The sequence below is a fragment of the Branchiostoma belcheri genome, unplaced genomic scaffold (genome assembly GCF_001625305.1).
Source record: "Branchiostoma belcheri isolate BF01 breed outbred unplaced genomic scaffold, Haploidv18h27 scaffold6, whole genome shotgun sequence".
NCBI lineage: Eukaryota > Metazoa > Chordata > Leptocardii > Amphioxiformes > Branchiostomatidae > Branchiostoma > Branchiostoma belcheri.
This window is the reverse complement of record NW_017804242.1, coordinates 7,015,218-7,031,967: the sequence shown is the minus strand read 5'-3', so window position 1 is coordinate 7,031,967 and position 16,750 is coordinate 7,015,218. Positions and strand designations below refer to the sequence as shown.

At 38.5% G+C, this 16,750-nt stretch overlaps 1 protein-coding gene across 2 annotated transcripts in view; it reads left to right on the top strand.

Annotated features, from left to right (window-relative positions):
- LOC109482504 (phosphatidylinositol 4-phosphate 5-kinase-like protein 1) overlaps positions 1-16,243 on the top strand; it is a 28,743-nt gene extending 12,500 nt beyond the window's left edge. The window contains exons 2-11 of one of the 2 annotated variants that reach the window (XM_019785234.1): positions 5,368-5,535; positions 6,424-6,495; positions 7,325-7,488; positions 7,831-7,899; positions 8,244-8,334; positions 12,010-12,065; positions 12,441-12,480; positions 13,543-13,615; positions 14,447-14,606; positions 15,476-16,243. In XM_019785234.1, the coding sequence (XP_019640793.1) occupies positions 5,368-5,535; positions 6,424-6,495; positions 7,325-7,488; positions 7,831-7,899; positions 8,244-8,334; positions 12,010-12,065; positions 12,441-12,480; positions 13,543-13,615; positions 14,447-14,606; positions 15,476-15,935 (1,353 nt within the window). In that variant the 3' untranslated portion in view covers positions 15,936-16,243. The remainder of the gene's footprint in view (positions 1-5,367; positions 5,536-6,423; positions 6,496-7,324; positions 7,489-7,830; positions 7,900-8,243; positions 8,335-12,009; positions 12,066-12,440; positions 12,481-13,542; positions 13,616-14,446; positions 14,607-15,475) is intronic. The other variant, XM_019785233.1, reaches the window with a different exon arrangement.
- The last annotated feature ends 507 nt before the right edge of the window (positions 16,244-16,750 follow it).

Sequence of the window (16,750 nt, the reverse complement as noted above, 5' to 3'; positions counted from 1 at the left end):
TGTGCCTGAGGTTTATCATGTCATACCCAGTTGTATTCTCCTACCAGATGTAAGGATTAGGGCGTAATGCAATTTCAGGGCGGCAAAACATAAAATATTCTGGACGAGGAAATCTTACTGCCATTTCTTAGCACATTTTATCATGATTTCATACGTCAAGCATTTGAAAATATGAGCCCAACAACAAGATGTTAGTGAGTTACAAGTCCCTTTATTTTTTGGTACCACCAATTTTAAACTAGAATTAGCTTAAATCAACCGTTTTTGGTCTGTGACATTGCATTTTTGAATCACAGATGTCTCTATAGGATAAGGTGATTTAATTTGCTGTCAATTAAGAAAAAATAACCAGAAAATCATCTTCAAGTTTCAAAATCCAGTTATGTGACTACTTTTTGGCAGTCACTTCAAGGCTTTAACAGATAAATTTTCCCTACTGAAAATACATTTGGAAACTGTCTATAGACATAGTGACAACCTGTCCACGTAGACCAGATTTTATCAGTCCCCTGACTGTTCTTTGCCAGTTTTGATTGTATTATTACGGTAACCATGGTTTTCTAGAATTCTTGTACAAATTGCCATATATTGTATCATTTTACAATATCTGAGTAATTAAAAGTTCACCTTCTTGTACAACAGTTATCACATTTTCCTAGCATTCATATTTCTCAATATTCCCTCCTAATATCTGCTCACAAATAGCACCAATCAGCTATATTGTAATTATGAGTTCATTCAGAAGAACATTATAAATTTGCTAATGATGTCCAAACAAAACATTCAATTTGTGATCATATACTTGAGGAGCTACAGTTAGTACAATAAGGTTATAGGCTTTGAAAGCCATGTTAGGCCACACCAATTATTACTGTCTTGGTTAACGGATTCGCCCGCTTCATTTTTTTCTGATTTGCAAAAAAAAATCAGAATCAACTGCAAAATGCTCATATTTTGCCCTGAACAGTTGAAAACAGTACTTTTCTTCTTACATGTGTAGTTGCTAGTTATTCTATCTTTCAATGCAATGGTATCATTAAAAGTTCAAAATTCATTGTTTAAATTTTGAACCAGCATGGTGTGTTGACTTCATGGCTCCTATCGTACGATTTTTGGGCCATATGGGATACCTAGGGCTGTTTTTATTTATATTTTTTCTCGCCCTCCCGCTCCATTATTTTTCTAGAAAAATCTGTTAACCAAGAAATTAAATTAAATTGGTGTGGCCTTAGGATGTTGTTGTATTGTTACCTAGCAACAGTGTTCTTGTTTAACAGTAGCTGTCCCAGGGGACATCATAATTATCTCACTGACCCAACCTGCCTATCAAGCTGTGGCCGGGCCAATTTAATTAACTGGACCTCATCATTCATCAGTCCATATAGACTGCCTTGTCTCCATCAGACCAATTTGCAATGGAGGGCCTTAGCTTCCTGTGTAATGTAATATCCTTATTTGCAAAATCTTGCCCCAAAGCTAATTGCTTTCACAGAGTCAAAGATATGATCATGGTGAAATACTGTAATAGGGAACAGACAATACTTCATACTTATACACATGTACTACTCCGAATGTCCTCGACCTAAGACAAACAAGGCTGAATATATCAAAATTTAGCCAAATAGATAGAATGGTTTTCCTGGGGAGTTTGGTTTCATGTGATACAAAATGACATCTACAGGGAGCGTAACTAATAAGCAAGAGATCTTTCAGTGTAGTTAGCACTGTCAATCTGTATCACAGATCACTTTGTGGAACCCATGGGGGACCAACTATTTGCCGATTTTACGCCACAGATGAGCTTATACTTAGTGTAAATTGATTCAGGTACAGAACTTATAGTTAGGTACATGTATTTAGACCTTCAATTTTCATGGTACATTATTGGTACTGTGTACTGGTACACAGCCCTACTCTACATGTAAGAATTAGGAGAGTACGAAACAGGTAAAAAAACCCTGGTCCCGGGCCAGGGATCGAACCCACGACCAAACCCGAGCACCAGCTTCAAATCCAATGCTCCTACCGATTCGGCTAAAAGGTCTAGACCCATCGGCCGGGTCAGTTGGTAGCGCCTATAAACCTCCCATTTATACAATATTAACCTAATTGTACCAGAGGATATCCACATGATAATCAAATTTTCAAAACAATATCTATAAATTGGATGGAGACAGCATACCAATATATTGTAGTCTCCATCAGACTAATAATACTGGCTGAAAAATGGTCATAGCCAAATAGGGAGAATAAATATTACATGAAATATGCCAGGGGAGTTTGGTTGCCATAGTGTTTCATTTGTCTAGTAGGCACAGTTACAATGTAACAAGAGGAAATGTTTAAATGACCACAGGCTCACCCCATGGCCAATTACTGACCCTAGTTTTTCCAAATTCTACTATTAGGATAATCCATAATCCCGTAGGAAGGCCTAGTGGAGCCTTAACTACGAAAGTCTGTAATCAAGGTCAAAAGAGTATTTATTATTACATGTATGCGAGGAAACAGCCAAACACAGATTTGTAACCATTAAATTATAGAATTGAAATACATGACAGTATGTATAATAACTAGTTAGGTGCTAAACTATTTGTATAACATCATTGCTTGGTGTTATCAACAGTATACTGGTTACATTAAAGAAATAGAAGTAAAGTGACATAATGATAAAGGTTAAAAAAATATACATGTATCAGTTTATCATTACAGTAAATGTAGCTTGGTAGTACTTAAGACTGTACAAATAATTATGAATATACTTCAAGTAGGTTTATAACCTTCTATTAGTAAGAGTTGTATACTATATAGCTTTGAGTAGCATATCAATCTGCTAAAGAAACAAAAAATTGTCTCTTTTTTAGATGATACATTTTGCTGTCATCATGATTTTTTATTTGGAGAAACCAGCAAACAGTCGAGTCGTTTAGCTCTGCCCATTTGTGCTGTGTATTTGCACTAATGAGGCTAATAAGCTGATATACCGGCACTGTCAGGTTATTGTGGTGTAAGACTACACCTTGAAGCGGCTGGATTATCACAAATATATATTACAAAATGGCGTATCATTCATATAGTCGCATATGGCTCAACATTTAAGGTATGTACAGGTCTGTGTTATCCTATAAAGCACAATGGTTGTAATCACAGAAATTTGAGCGTCTGCATGGGGGGCAGTGATTACGAATTACGCAAAATTTCCGCCGCCAATTACGATTTACGTTAAAGTCTCAGAGTTGATTACGACTTAACGCTTTGCGGCTAATGTACTGATTACGAATTACGTTGATTTTTGGGGAGGCTGCCTACGGATTACGAAGACTTAAAAGGTCTGATTACGCCTTATGAAAAAGGGCATGCAGACCCCCAAATTTCAGTGCAGTTAGAATTACTACATATATGTAAAACCGCTGTATATGTTTTTACCTGCAGACAACTTCTGACAACCATAATCATTATCTACATATTTCTAAGATTGCTTGCTGTTGGTTTATTGTGTCATTGGATAATTTGTGATGCGCTGATTTAATCTGCAGTGTCCAGTTACTGGTTGTGTTACCTACATGTGTACTGTGGTCACCATTGGCAACCATATAAACATAATGTACAAACGTATGTCTCGGTTGGGTTAAGGCAGCCTATGGCATACTATGAGTAGTATTTCATACATATGTATGTAACTTTTGATAGCTTGGTCGCACCACAACTAAACTTCACACAGTTCTAGTAGTACTTGAAACACATTGAATAAAGGTTATTTTGTTTTTACTACTTCTGGATTTTTGGGTTAAAAATCAACATTTTTGTTAAAAAAAAGCTGTTTACTTTATGGCTTTACGCGCAAGCGGTAACAACACCTTTCATCATGATATTTTACAAGTAAAAAGCCAACCCCCTATTTATTATTTTTGTCCGAGGCTATTTTGTTTTAAATGACAGTTACATTGTTTTTTTGGGCCAAAAACGACAGAAACAGCTATTTTTCTGTCATTTTTCGTTAAAAATCGCCACAGTTTAAAAATATCGACTTATATGCAAAATAGCCTCGGACAATTTTGATAAAAAAGTTATAATACGTAAACATGGATTACTCTTAAGATCAATTATGCTGTTTTCAGCTGCGCGTAAAGCCGTTTAGGTCATACTCCGTGAATAAAATGCGTAACTACGCGGGTTTACAGGGGAAACATACAAATGACCGCGGGTAACCCCGAAAATCGAACATGCGTTCTATTCGAATGACGTCATATCGAACATGGTGGAACATGATTCGGGTTCGAAACATGTATGTGGCAATCGTGCAGGCACACCCCCGAACTCGAACATGAATATCAGCCTAGGCCGCCTTAACCCAACTGAGGTGTAAAGCTTCGTAAACCCTCATTTGAAAAACTGTTTTCAATATCAATGTAGTCACAGCACTCAACATGGTTTTACATGTATGTCAAAACAACATTGAGAAATTGATAGAAAAAAAATTCAAACTGGCTAGAAAAACACAGGTCTCCATGAACAAACAGTTGCTTAGACACTAATCTTTTCTTCTGCATACACTGTACAGTGGTCTATGACTGACAATTAGACTCTTCAAACAGAGAATTGGGACAATTCTTACAAGTGTTGGTGGATGAAAATAGAGTTGCTATTATTATTAATATTATAGCTCACACTTGGATCCTATTTTCTATGATTGAATCAAGCAAGCAAATAGTAAAAAAAAAGCAGATGACTTCAAAAGGGTGCTACATTAAGTTACTTATGTTTGAGATGATAATATTTGTTTTTTGAATGAAAGCTCATCTGTGTTGATAGAATCCATGGTAACAGTAACTTGTATATAAAGTTCAAGCTTTGTTTCAACACAAGAATTTGTGAAGTACATGTAAAGAATAGTGAGTGCATCACACATATGACAAAGGTTTACGAAATTTATGGCGAGTTCCTTTAATTTATTGTTTTGGTACAAAGCTTGAACCTTGCAACAATATTCTTTTCATTTCTAATTGTCCATTTTATGATGACATCAGAATATTTACCACGATGTCCAAAATGCTCCCATACTTCCACACTACTCCCTACCACGAAAAAACAACATTACTACTAAAATCAAAGAACCCATATATTATAGAAGAAGTTGGTAAATTCATCTTCCATTGCCTAAAAAGAAGAAGTCAAACCAAGCAAAACTAGTACCATGTATGTTGTACAAAGTATAGTGTTAGACATAGTCCCACATAACATTGTATTTTCTTTCTTCATACTGTATCATGTTGTTTGTAACTGCAATTAGCCCTCTGGCATGTATTTGCAATGAATAAACTACATCTATTTGTACACTACAATATTTGTTTTTGTTTGTTTGTTCAGACGTCACGGCAGAAGTCGGGTAAGAAGATCAGCGTGCTGTGGCTGAGGTGGAAGAGACGGGGCATGGTGGAGATTATGTCTGGTCACAGACGCTGGACTCTCACCAACTGTGTCAGGATCGGACTGGAGAAGGCCCTAGCTGACAGGACACACGTCAAACCAATAGAGGTGACTATTGTGTATTTACAGTCAAATCTGCCCCAGGCGACCACCCAGGGGACTAGGGCTGCGTTCCTTTTCGTAACATCAGGTACAGGTACAGGTACAGAGGTTTAGGTCCAGGTCCGGACATGTACCTGTACCTGAAAATTCACGCGCGTCACATGTTCTACTGAAATTCTTCAATAATGCCAGAAACATGAATAAAGTGTTGACAATTTGTCCTGTATCTTTCAAAGAACATCAAATATAACCATGGAAGATATCTGGAAAAATATTGTTGCGAAATGAGAGAGACGAAAACTAACTAAGGTAAATCTCTTTATTTTAACGCTGGATGTTCATTTTCCTGGCAGGCCTCCTTGTGTGTAGTGATCAAGTATGAATTTTTGTTCCGGTCCAAAAAAGCAGTCCACTGACGTTTCTGTATTTCTGGACCGGACTGACACTATTTTTCCGGTCCGTACCGGTCCAAGTAGCCCTACAGGGGACCAAAGAAATTTAAAAGTGGCCACCTTGGACAGATGGTCTCCTTGAAGAGGGTCGCCTCATAACATGACTAAGACATGAATGGTTTCCAAGTCGATTTTTCATGTCAAATACTGTAAGATCTTAAAAGATCTGACTGTCAAACACTGCAAGATCTTTGGTGAATGCATGTGGGGAGGGCAGCACATGGCACAATTTTAACATCAAAGGAAACATGGCCAAAGTGACCAGTTTTTGACATGCGCTTTATACCCGATAGGCACAATCAAAAACCACCTGTTAATTCTTACAACTGTGACAAAGAAAATTTTTGCTGTAAATTGATGTTTATTGGACATACATTCTCACTGGTACGTATTAGTTATTGAATGATTGATTTGTTAATCATTATTTATAAATTTGCTACAGGAGCTGACAAAAGATGACTACGAGGACATCAGGTGCAAGAGACACACTGAGACAATAGACAAGAAGTCACAGGTAAGACAATCACAGGTGTTGAGTATGGATGGAAACACGTGTTACCATTGGAGACAAGGGAATCTCGACCTAGTGAGTGAGTGAGTGAGTGAGTGAGTGAGTGAGTGAGTGAGTGAGTGATGAGTGAGTGAGTGAGTTAGTGTGTGAGTGAGTGAGTGAGTGAATGAGAGTGAGAGTGAGTGAGTGAGTTAGTGTGTGAGTGAGTGAGTGAGTGAGTGAGTGTGAGTGAGTGAGTGAGTTAGAGTGTGTAAGTGAATGAGTGAGTGAGTGAGTGAGTTACCATTTCTAGTACTAGTAGGGATGTTTTTGCATGGTGTTTTTTTAGCTCCGCAACAATGTCAACATGATGTGTGCTACGAAGACAGATTTTCCACTGCCTGATCCAATTATTGATATAATTTAGGTTTCTTGCAGATATCAACATTGTGAAAATTTTCCTAACATGCAACAACCTAAAAATGAAAACATTCAAAGTTACAAACCTGTTTTGAACTGTAACAACTCTCTCACTTGAAAACTAGAAAGCTATACATGATTGTTAGCTCCGTGTATGTACGCAGGTTTTATATTTTCAATGTGTTTGTTTGCTTGCGTATTTGTAGTCAGCATAAATACAGTAGAGTCAGAGAAAGTAAGGGAAAAAAATTGGTGTATCTACAGACTGACAGGAAGGTCAAATTGGAGTTCAAAATGGTCTCCCTTGAGGCTGGGAGGAAGGGACAGTGGAGTCATGTAGTCAGCGAGAACTTCACAATTTACAAGAAAACAAGAAAATAATGCACAACAACTCGAAATACTAAAATCTTTGATTTCTTGTTTTGTTTTGCAGCAGTCTTTTGAGTTTGCCACGTACGCAGGGGAGGTTTTCGCCACTCTCCGTAACATCATCAACATCTCCGAGGATGAATATCTCAACTCCGTCACACCCATGGCCAACAGGCGATACCTGGAGTTCATCAGCAACTCCAAAAGTGGCCAGGACTTCTTTCTTACGTGAGTTAAAGATGAGTGTCATGTACTTTGAAGGCCTTATTCATTATGTTCATGTGAATCAAATCTTTGCAAAGGAAAAGCTTCAAGCTTAACTTTATAACTACTAAAAGATCATTAATTTGCATAGAAATGCATTGAATTTGATTATAGCTTCAGGAACTTACTTACAGTTCCTGTAGTAATTATATTAATAGTATTACATCTAACAGTATGATATTATGGCCAGAGTTACAATGTAGAGCACATGTAAAATCATCTATCAACTTAATAATCAAGCAATACCTCAGGTTGTTCTTTAATTTGTTGCTATCTAACAATTTGATTTTCTGGGTTGATTTTCAGGCCTGATAAGAGATTTATGATCAAGACTCAGACAAAAAAGGAGACTTATTTCTTCCTTGAACATCTCAGGTGGGAATGTTATCTTACTATCATGAGATCTTTAAAAAAAGGCATTAAAAAAGGCTTTTAAAAAGTCTGTAGTATGGCACTGTTGATACTTTGGTGCTAGGGGGGAGGGGGGTATATTTTGGTTTTGTAATGGACATATTATATTCATGTTAATTTTATGTCCTAAAGAAGTAAATGTGAAGGAATTGGTTAACTTTCATGTCGTTCTAGGTGTGATTAGTGTGTGATCAGGTGTGATCAGTTCTGTCATAGCCTGCTTGAAAAAAGCTTCTATCAAACTTCTGTCAAATTTGACAACACATTTACAATCATCATAATATATTTTTGTTCAATTCATCTTACAGGACATACGTAGAACATTTCAAAAAGTACCCCCACACCCTGATGGTCAAATTCCTGGGCCTGCACAACATCAAACTCAAGGGCAAGAAAAGGGTGAGTACAAAAACTTCATACTGATCATGTAATACCATCATATAATACAGTACTTATTCTAGCCATCATCTGTCATTCTGTCATTTTTAGCAATCTGTGCTGATCCAACTATATAGTTTAATTTACAAACTAAGGCCACACCAATTTAATTTGTTGGTTCTCGGATTCGCCTCTTCGTTTTTTTCTGATTTGCAAAAAAAAAAAAAATATGATTCTGGTTCTGAATCAACTGAAAAATGCTCATGTTTTGCCCCCAACAGTTGAGGATAGTCCTTTTCTTCCTAGTTGTTACAGTTTTCCCATCTATCATTGCAGTGGTTTGATTAAAAGTTCAAAATTCAATGTTTAGATTTTAACCCAGCCTTTTGTGTTGACTTCATGGCTCATTTCGTAGCATTTAAGCCTATAATAGGATGCCTAAACCTGTTTTTATTTTTATTTTTTTTCGCCCTGTCGCTTCATATTTTTCTGAAAAAATCCGAGAACCAACAAATTAAATTGGTGTGGCCTAAGTAAAACTTGCATGAGTTGACACTTCTATTTTCAATGTCACTGACTGTTGGAAAACTGATTGTGTCTCATTTCATCACTCAGGTGTCAGGTCATGTAGCAAGAAAACGTTGATCAGCTAGAAAAATGTATGTCCTTTGCAGGGGTCCACCCCGAAAAAAAGCTAGGGTCAGCATTTTTTTCTAGGGTCGGTGGGAAAACAGGAAACTTTTTTTCCTAGGCCTAGATAAATGTTACTGGAGTTTAGTAGTATGGAAGGTCATCAGTTCTAGCTATGTGGCAAATAATATGTAACCAGGCAGACACAATGTAAATGTTAATGGAGGTTAGCAGTATGAAAGGTCATCGGTAAGTCCTAGTTTATTCCCAAGTGATATTTCTTCAGATCTTGTCACGGAAACTCCCCATTAGTTTTGAAGGTCAATGCTAAGAGCTTTTTTCCCTGGTGAATGGAATAAATTTAGTACATGGAGAAAAACTAAGGCCGTTGCCAAGTGTTTTAAAATGCTAAATATTCCCCTGTGAGTGATAAAGGTGAGTCTGAGTGTGTCGTGGCGTACGTCACTGGATGTCGTCACTGATGTCGTGAGGAATTTCAGAATGTCGTCACAGGAAAAATTAGGTCTCATGGGAGATCACATTAGCTCATCAGCTGGTGCTTTATTCCTGAGAGTGCGGTACTGACATTTGGCCAAAGTGCACACAGTATCGTTGCAGGATTCGTGATCATGGTTCCGTAAATTTCAGAATGTTGTGAGTTTAAAAATTAGGCCTCATCTATTAGAAAATTAGTTTTAGCTCATCAGCAAGTGCTTTACTCCCCAGAGTGAGCTATCAACCTTGACATTACAGTCACTGTGACAAAGAGGAACATGTACATTTGGCATGTTGAGCCCTGACTTAGGCCTAGGAAAAAAATGTTGTGTTTCCTGTTTCAGTCCTGAAAAAATTATGGTTGGTAGATAGGGATTATCTTTTTTTTCTTCTTTTTTTTGTTGTCATCTTATTACATTTTGGCAATTTCTAGTGATGCAATTTATATGATACAGTAAATGTTTGACAAAGTAAAACTTGCATGAGGATACTATGTTAATGTTGGAAAACCGACTGTGCAACATTTCATCACTTAGATGTCAGATCATGCATGGAGCTAGAAATGTCCCTTGCAGGGGTCCACCTAAAAAAGTCAAGGGTCAGCATTTTTTTCTAGGGTCGGTCGGGAAACATGAAACACAACATTTTTTTTCTAGGGCTGACACAATGTCGTCACTAGATATGTGATGTTGTCACTTATGTCGTGACAAATTTCTGAATGTCGTCAGTCTAAAAATTAGGCCTCCCAGGAGATCCCCCAAGGTGCTTTATTCATAAAAGAGAGGTCATTGACATTATGCTGGCTTGTTGAGTCCTGACTTACAAAGTGTCGTCACTAGATATGTGATGTCGTCACTGATGTCGTGACAAATTTCCGACTGTCGTCAGTCTAAATATTTAGGTCTCGTAGGAGATCACAATAGGTCATCAGCAGGTGCTTTATTCCCCTGTGAGTGATAAAGGTGAATCTGAGTGTGTCATGGCTTGTGTCACTTAGGTATGAGATGTCATCACTGATGTCGTGACAAATTTCCGAATGTCGTCAGTCTAAATATTTAGGTCTCATAGGAGATCATAATAGGTCATCAGTAGATGCTTTATTCCCTTTTGAGTGATAAAAGGTGAATCTGAGTGTGTCATGGCTCATGTCACTATGAGATGTCGTCAGTCTAAATATTTAGGTCTCATACATGTAGGAGATCACAATTATAGGTCATCAGCAGGTTATACACTGTACTTAAAGTTTATTCCCCAGTGTGAGTGAAGGATGAATCTGAGTGTGTGATGGTGTACATCACTTAGGATGTCGTCACCAATGTCGTGACAAATTTCAGAATGTCATTACTCTAAAAAAAGGTCTCGTGGGAGATCACTCGAGGTCATTAGCATTAGTGCTTTATTCCCAACAGTAGCACGTCGGCAGAACGTACTGCGCCTCCGTGAAACCCTGATTTTTCATGGTTTTTTGGTCAACGTTGCTTCAAAATTTTGCATATTGCAGATGATATCTCTTCCAACATTTTGAAACTACTGACTGGATATTATTAACCTTATACAATGCATATAATGCAAATATGACATTATACAATGTATGAGACATTCTGCCAAAGTGCTACGCACAATACATTACGGGGTTTGCGCAAGTGCAGTACATTCTGCCGATGTGCTTCCAAAAGTGAGCTATTGACATTTGGCTGGACAGTACGAGTTATGACTAATATCACATTCAATGTCATCACATTTCAGAATTTCAGAATGTCAGCTCTCTAAAAAATTTGGTCTCACAGGGATTGTATGGAGATCACACAGTCAATAGAATTGGAGGAGGGGCGTGGGATTCATCAATCAGAGTCACAATATTCCCTTTGTCAGAATGCATCTTAATGAAACCAACAAAGGTGTACACTGATACTATGCTGCTGCAATATTAATCCTTATTCAAGGGTATTTGGTAATTTCCAGTCTGTCATGACATCACTACACTAACTGTACATTTGTCAAAGTCATGTGTGAAAGATGACAGAAAATAGTTTTGTTTTAATCAAACCCAATAGGCAAGGATTTCTAGCTTCATCTTTTGGAGATTTTGGGGTTACTAGAGAGAGAGAGAGAGAGAGAGAATGGTTTATTCAACAACAAAAACCCTTGCAGCAAAAATGCTGAATTGCGGTTTTTTTCCACTAAAATCGTGTGCTTATCAGCATAAAGCAATTTTGCAAATCAGAAATAACAAAGACATAAATCACATATAAAATTACATAAAAACAATATCATCACGACTTACAGTTCTACTACTTTAACTGTCATTCAGCAGACGGACACAATTGGGTAGTGTACTGTTTAACATGCGCTGTGTTCGGCACTTAAACTGTGTCAGTTTCGTGCTGTTCCTTAGTGTTCTATTATGTACATCCCCCCTTTGTGCTGGCAACCAATTACGGTATTTCTCACTGCTTGTGAGAGAACGAGCAAACCTCAGGCACAGTTCATCACGTCTGGTATCTAATCTACTAAGTCCAGTTATAGCTATAGCTAGAACGTGCAAGTCTAAAGTGGTCCTTTTCTTTGCAGCTGTACTTCATTGTCATGCAGAGCATCTTCTACCCAGATGAGAGAATACGTGAACGGTAGGAACAAGTTTTTGTACAAAATGTAATTATTCTGTATTTTGTGCAAGCCCTGGACATGAGAAAAATTGTGTGGCCCAAGGGCCAAGTAACAGAGATGTGCACAACCCTGTTAGGTATTGATACATATTTTATGTACTACGTATTGATACGTACTGTTACGTATTGATAAGCAAGTTGGCTTTATGGAGATTATATTCTGTTGTGAATTATATGAATGTCTATAACACTGTCACGGTGACAGTACTGTATTTCCCAAGATACCATATAATACTTTTCATATCATAAATGTTTGCCTACATGAAGTTAATATGAAAAATTTAGATCCTTTAATACAAAATGACATGTTATGATCTGTCATCCTCTTCCCTTCAGGTATGACATCAAAGCCTGCCAGGCAAGCAGATATGTTCTGGTAATTATCTACCCTGCATTTTCACACTACTGTGATTCTCTTTATATTTGCGATAGCATGTCTTAGTACTGAATTGGCGTAACTTTCACTGTCCTTGGTACTGAATGGGCCTCTTCCTGTCCTTAGTACTGAATGGGCCTCTTCCTGTCCTTGGTACCGAATGGGCCTCACTATCCCTATCCTTGGTACTGAATGGGTCTCTTCCTGTCCTTGGTACTGTGTGGGTCTCTTCCTGTCCTTGGTACTGAAATGGCCTCACTATCCTTGTCCTTGGTACTGAATGGGTCTCTTCCTGTCCTTGGTACTGAATGGGAATCTTCCTGTCCTTGGTACTGAATTGGCCTCACTATCCTTGTCCTTGGTACTGAATTGTCCTCACTATCCTTGTCCTTGGTACTGAATGGGAATCTTCCTGTCCTTGGTACTGAATGGGCCTCTTCCTGTCCTTGGTACTGAATGGGCCTCACTATCCCTATCCTTGGTACTGAATGGGCCTCTTCCTGTCCTTGGTACTGAATGGGCCTCTTCCTGTCCTTGGTACTGAATGGGCCTCTTCCTGTCCTTGGCACTGAATGGGCCTCAATATCCCTATCCTTGGCACTGATTGGGCCTCTTCCCGTCTTCCTGTCCTTGGTACTGAATGGGCCTCTTCCTGTCCTTGGTCCTGAATGGGCCTCACTATCCCTATCCTTGGTACTGAATGGGCCTCTTCCTGTCCTTGGTACTGAATGGGCCTCTTCCTGTCCTTTGTACTGAATGGGCCTCTTCCTGTCCTTGGTACTGGATTGGCCTCTTCCTGTCCTTGGTACTGAATCGGCCTCACTATCCCTATCCTTGGTACTGAATGTGCTGCTACATTGATTAGTTGTCTTGTGATTGTAATTGCAAAAGAGAACAGATTTGATGGCCCTTATGAAAGGGTCATTGTGTAACATTTTTTCACCAGAACTGAAAAATAATGTTTTAATTAAAATAATAATGTTGTTGTTGTTGTTCAGTTCCTTTATGCAGCATATTTGTGCCAGTGTGTCACATTTCTGACAATTGTCATTTTTGTTACAGCCAGAAAAGGATGGCAGTCAGATCATTACAGTCTTAAAAGACAACAACTTTGGGGACAACAAGATCAACCTAGGTATGGACTTCTTCTGACAGTTCAGTTAAGAAGTTCCTTGGTTTAACCATTATGATTGTACAGTACAGTACTTTGAATTTAACAGTCAGCATGTCGCCAGAACGTACTGTACCTGTGCGAAATTAAGCCGCACTTTCTGTTGGATGTTTGGTTAACGTCGCATCAGAAGTTTGTCTGTTTCTGGCTCTATCTTTTCTGACACAACATTTAAAACCTGTAGATGGGATGTCATGCTTAAATACGTGAAAAGGACCTTAAACAGAGACGTTCTGTCAAAGTGCTATCATGTCAGGTTTCTCGCAGGCACAGTACTTTATGCCGACATGCTTGTTTGTTTGTTTGACGTGTTTGTTTGAACATTTCTTTAACCTTGTTGAACCATTGAACCTAGTTTTACCATTTACATTTTGCACACATAACCTGTTTTTTTTTAAACAGCCTTACATTTTGTACTGTAACAAGTGTTACATGTTCAATAAAAATTAATTATGAGTATGAAAAAAATTTACTGTAGTTTGCCCTTGACTTTTGAGCAGTTTTTGCAGTATTTTTTTCAGTATTTTTGGTAAATAAAGTAATCTATCCAGATCAGCTAGAGGGTTCCTGGGCCCTACTAGGGTTTGGTTGGCGTTAGGAAGGGCATCCAGCCGTAAAATCTTGCTTCAACAAAAAGACTTGTACTTCATGCAAGCACGTCTACCCCACCCCCCACCCCCGTCTGGGAAAAATTACGTTAAAACGGTAAAAAAAAATTAACATGATAAGGCCAAAGTTTGCTGCTTCATGGTTCTTACACATTCAAAAGTCTCACACAAGTGTTTTGTGTTCCAGGTAGCAACAGAGCATGGTTCTTACAACAGGTGCAGGCTGACACAGAACTGCTGGAAGAGTTAGGTGTTCTAGACTACAGCTTACTGGTGGGGATCACAGAGCTACACAGTGATGAGAAAAACAGCCAAGACCTGGCCAGCCTAGTCCAGAGAGTTACCAAGTAAGTTGATAATAATGATTTATTATTAACACGTACATTTATGTCATACCTGGGCCACAATTACTGTACATTTGATACGGGTGTTCCAAGGCCGTACTTTACAGTACGGCCCAGGCTTCTTTAGGCATACAGCCCGGGCTTCCAAATGTTCCATTATAGATGGAAATATTCGAACATGTTTCGCCCTAACTACGTGCACTGCTTTAAAAAAATTGGGATACAAAATTCAGACGTTGGAATTGATGTTTAAGGACACAAAATTTTCACTCATGTCGCATTGAAAGGTGTTGGGTGGGTATGACATGAATAGAATACAACACGGTGTATTCCGCATCACCTGCGGTCCCAGCCCTCCCACGGATCGGATCTCCCTCCGGCCTTCGGGTGATCCGACGCGCGGTCGGGCTGGTACCTCGGGCGATACAGAATACCACGTGTTGTATTCTATTATGTACCATGTACAATGTACAATGTCATATAGTTGGCTGACAGTTTATTAATTAACATATGGGGGCATGTGTATGTTCCGATAACCATGCATGTATGTTTCAATGTCCCTACCTTTCTGCTTGTCGGAACATACATTGTACATGTAGTGGTGTCAGACCATATATATATACAATGTAGGCCTGGGGTGTACATACTGTACTTAATATCATACCTGGGCCATGATAATGTTTGATAAGGGTGTTCCAACCCGTTTGATATAACAGGTTCTAAATGATAAGAATTATATATTCAGTTATCACACGGAGTTCCAAAAGTTCCACAGAATACAGGTTCGATAGATAGCATACGGTTCATACATTTGATATATACTGTGTCATATGGATTGCAACTTCATTATACATTTTTCATGTACAATGTAGATCCCTTCATCATGGAAGCCCTGAAAAGTCTGCCAACAACCCCAAATCAGCTGGCAGCACCCTGCACGAGGAAATCAGCCACTCCGCCGCGACCCTTCCTGTCAACGGCGTCATGGGTTCGCTTCCCGGCATGGTAGACTCGGTCGACGAACCTCCGCCCGACCCGAACGCCGGTACGGAACGCGAAACAGACCCCGGCGCGAAAAACAACATGATTCCGAACATCCCAGGCCTAAACAGAAGACTTCTGCCCAACACACCAAACAGCTTACACATCGTAGATGGAGAGGAGTACAGATATTTCCTTGGTATCATCGACTTCTTCGTAACCTACGGCTTAAAGAAAAAGCTGGAAAACCTGTGGAAGAAGATTCGTTTTCCTGGACAGTCCTTCTCCACCGTACCACCAGAGGAGTATGCTGAACGGTTTAGAAAGTACATGGCTGAACATTCCGAATGATTTCCGAAAAAATTTTCTTCTGAACTTTCAGTGAAAAGAAGTCACCTTCCAGTGAAATTTAACACGCGAAAAGCCTTAAACTTCAGTAACCTCAGTCTGTATATTTATACAAGTACACAAGATGACAAAAAAGTTGCTGATATTGTGTTTATTAATATGTGTTTGTACTCGACAAATATATATTTATTGAAAGAGTGGCTATGATTGCATCTACATGTACATGTATGGTTGCCACTGTAAAGTTCATGTGATTGCATCAATCTCTGCACTTAAAGGGGCATTATGTAACGTTTTTGTACGAAAAATTGAAATAGTCTTGACTAATAATTTAAAGTTAAGAAATATTTGTGTGATTGTAATTTACTAATCTACTTTTTAACATATTTGTGCAATTATTTCACATTTCTGACATTTATGGCTGGCACTAAAGCAGCCCAGATGAGGCACAGTTCAGTTTGTGGTGCCACCACAAATTATACCAGAATGTAAACAAACATGGCTGACAGCTGTGTTTCCAGCTCTAAACACACTCAATTATGTTTGGTACAGTGTAGTTTCACCAATAGCTCACTTACACAAGATTATGGTATGTAGTTATGATACTTTAAAATATAATTATGAATTTTATAATTATAATGATCCTTCAACCATATTGGTATGCAGTGAAACTGTAGATATGGCCTGTATATTTACCTGTATTTCAATGTATATGTGGCATTGCAGTACATTTGTACAATGTACATGTATGTGTAAAAAGGTTTATATATCAGATTCTGTACACAAGATATTATGTGCTGTCAACAACTGTCCTAATG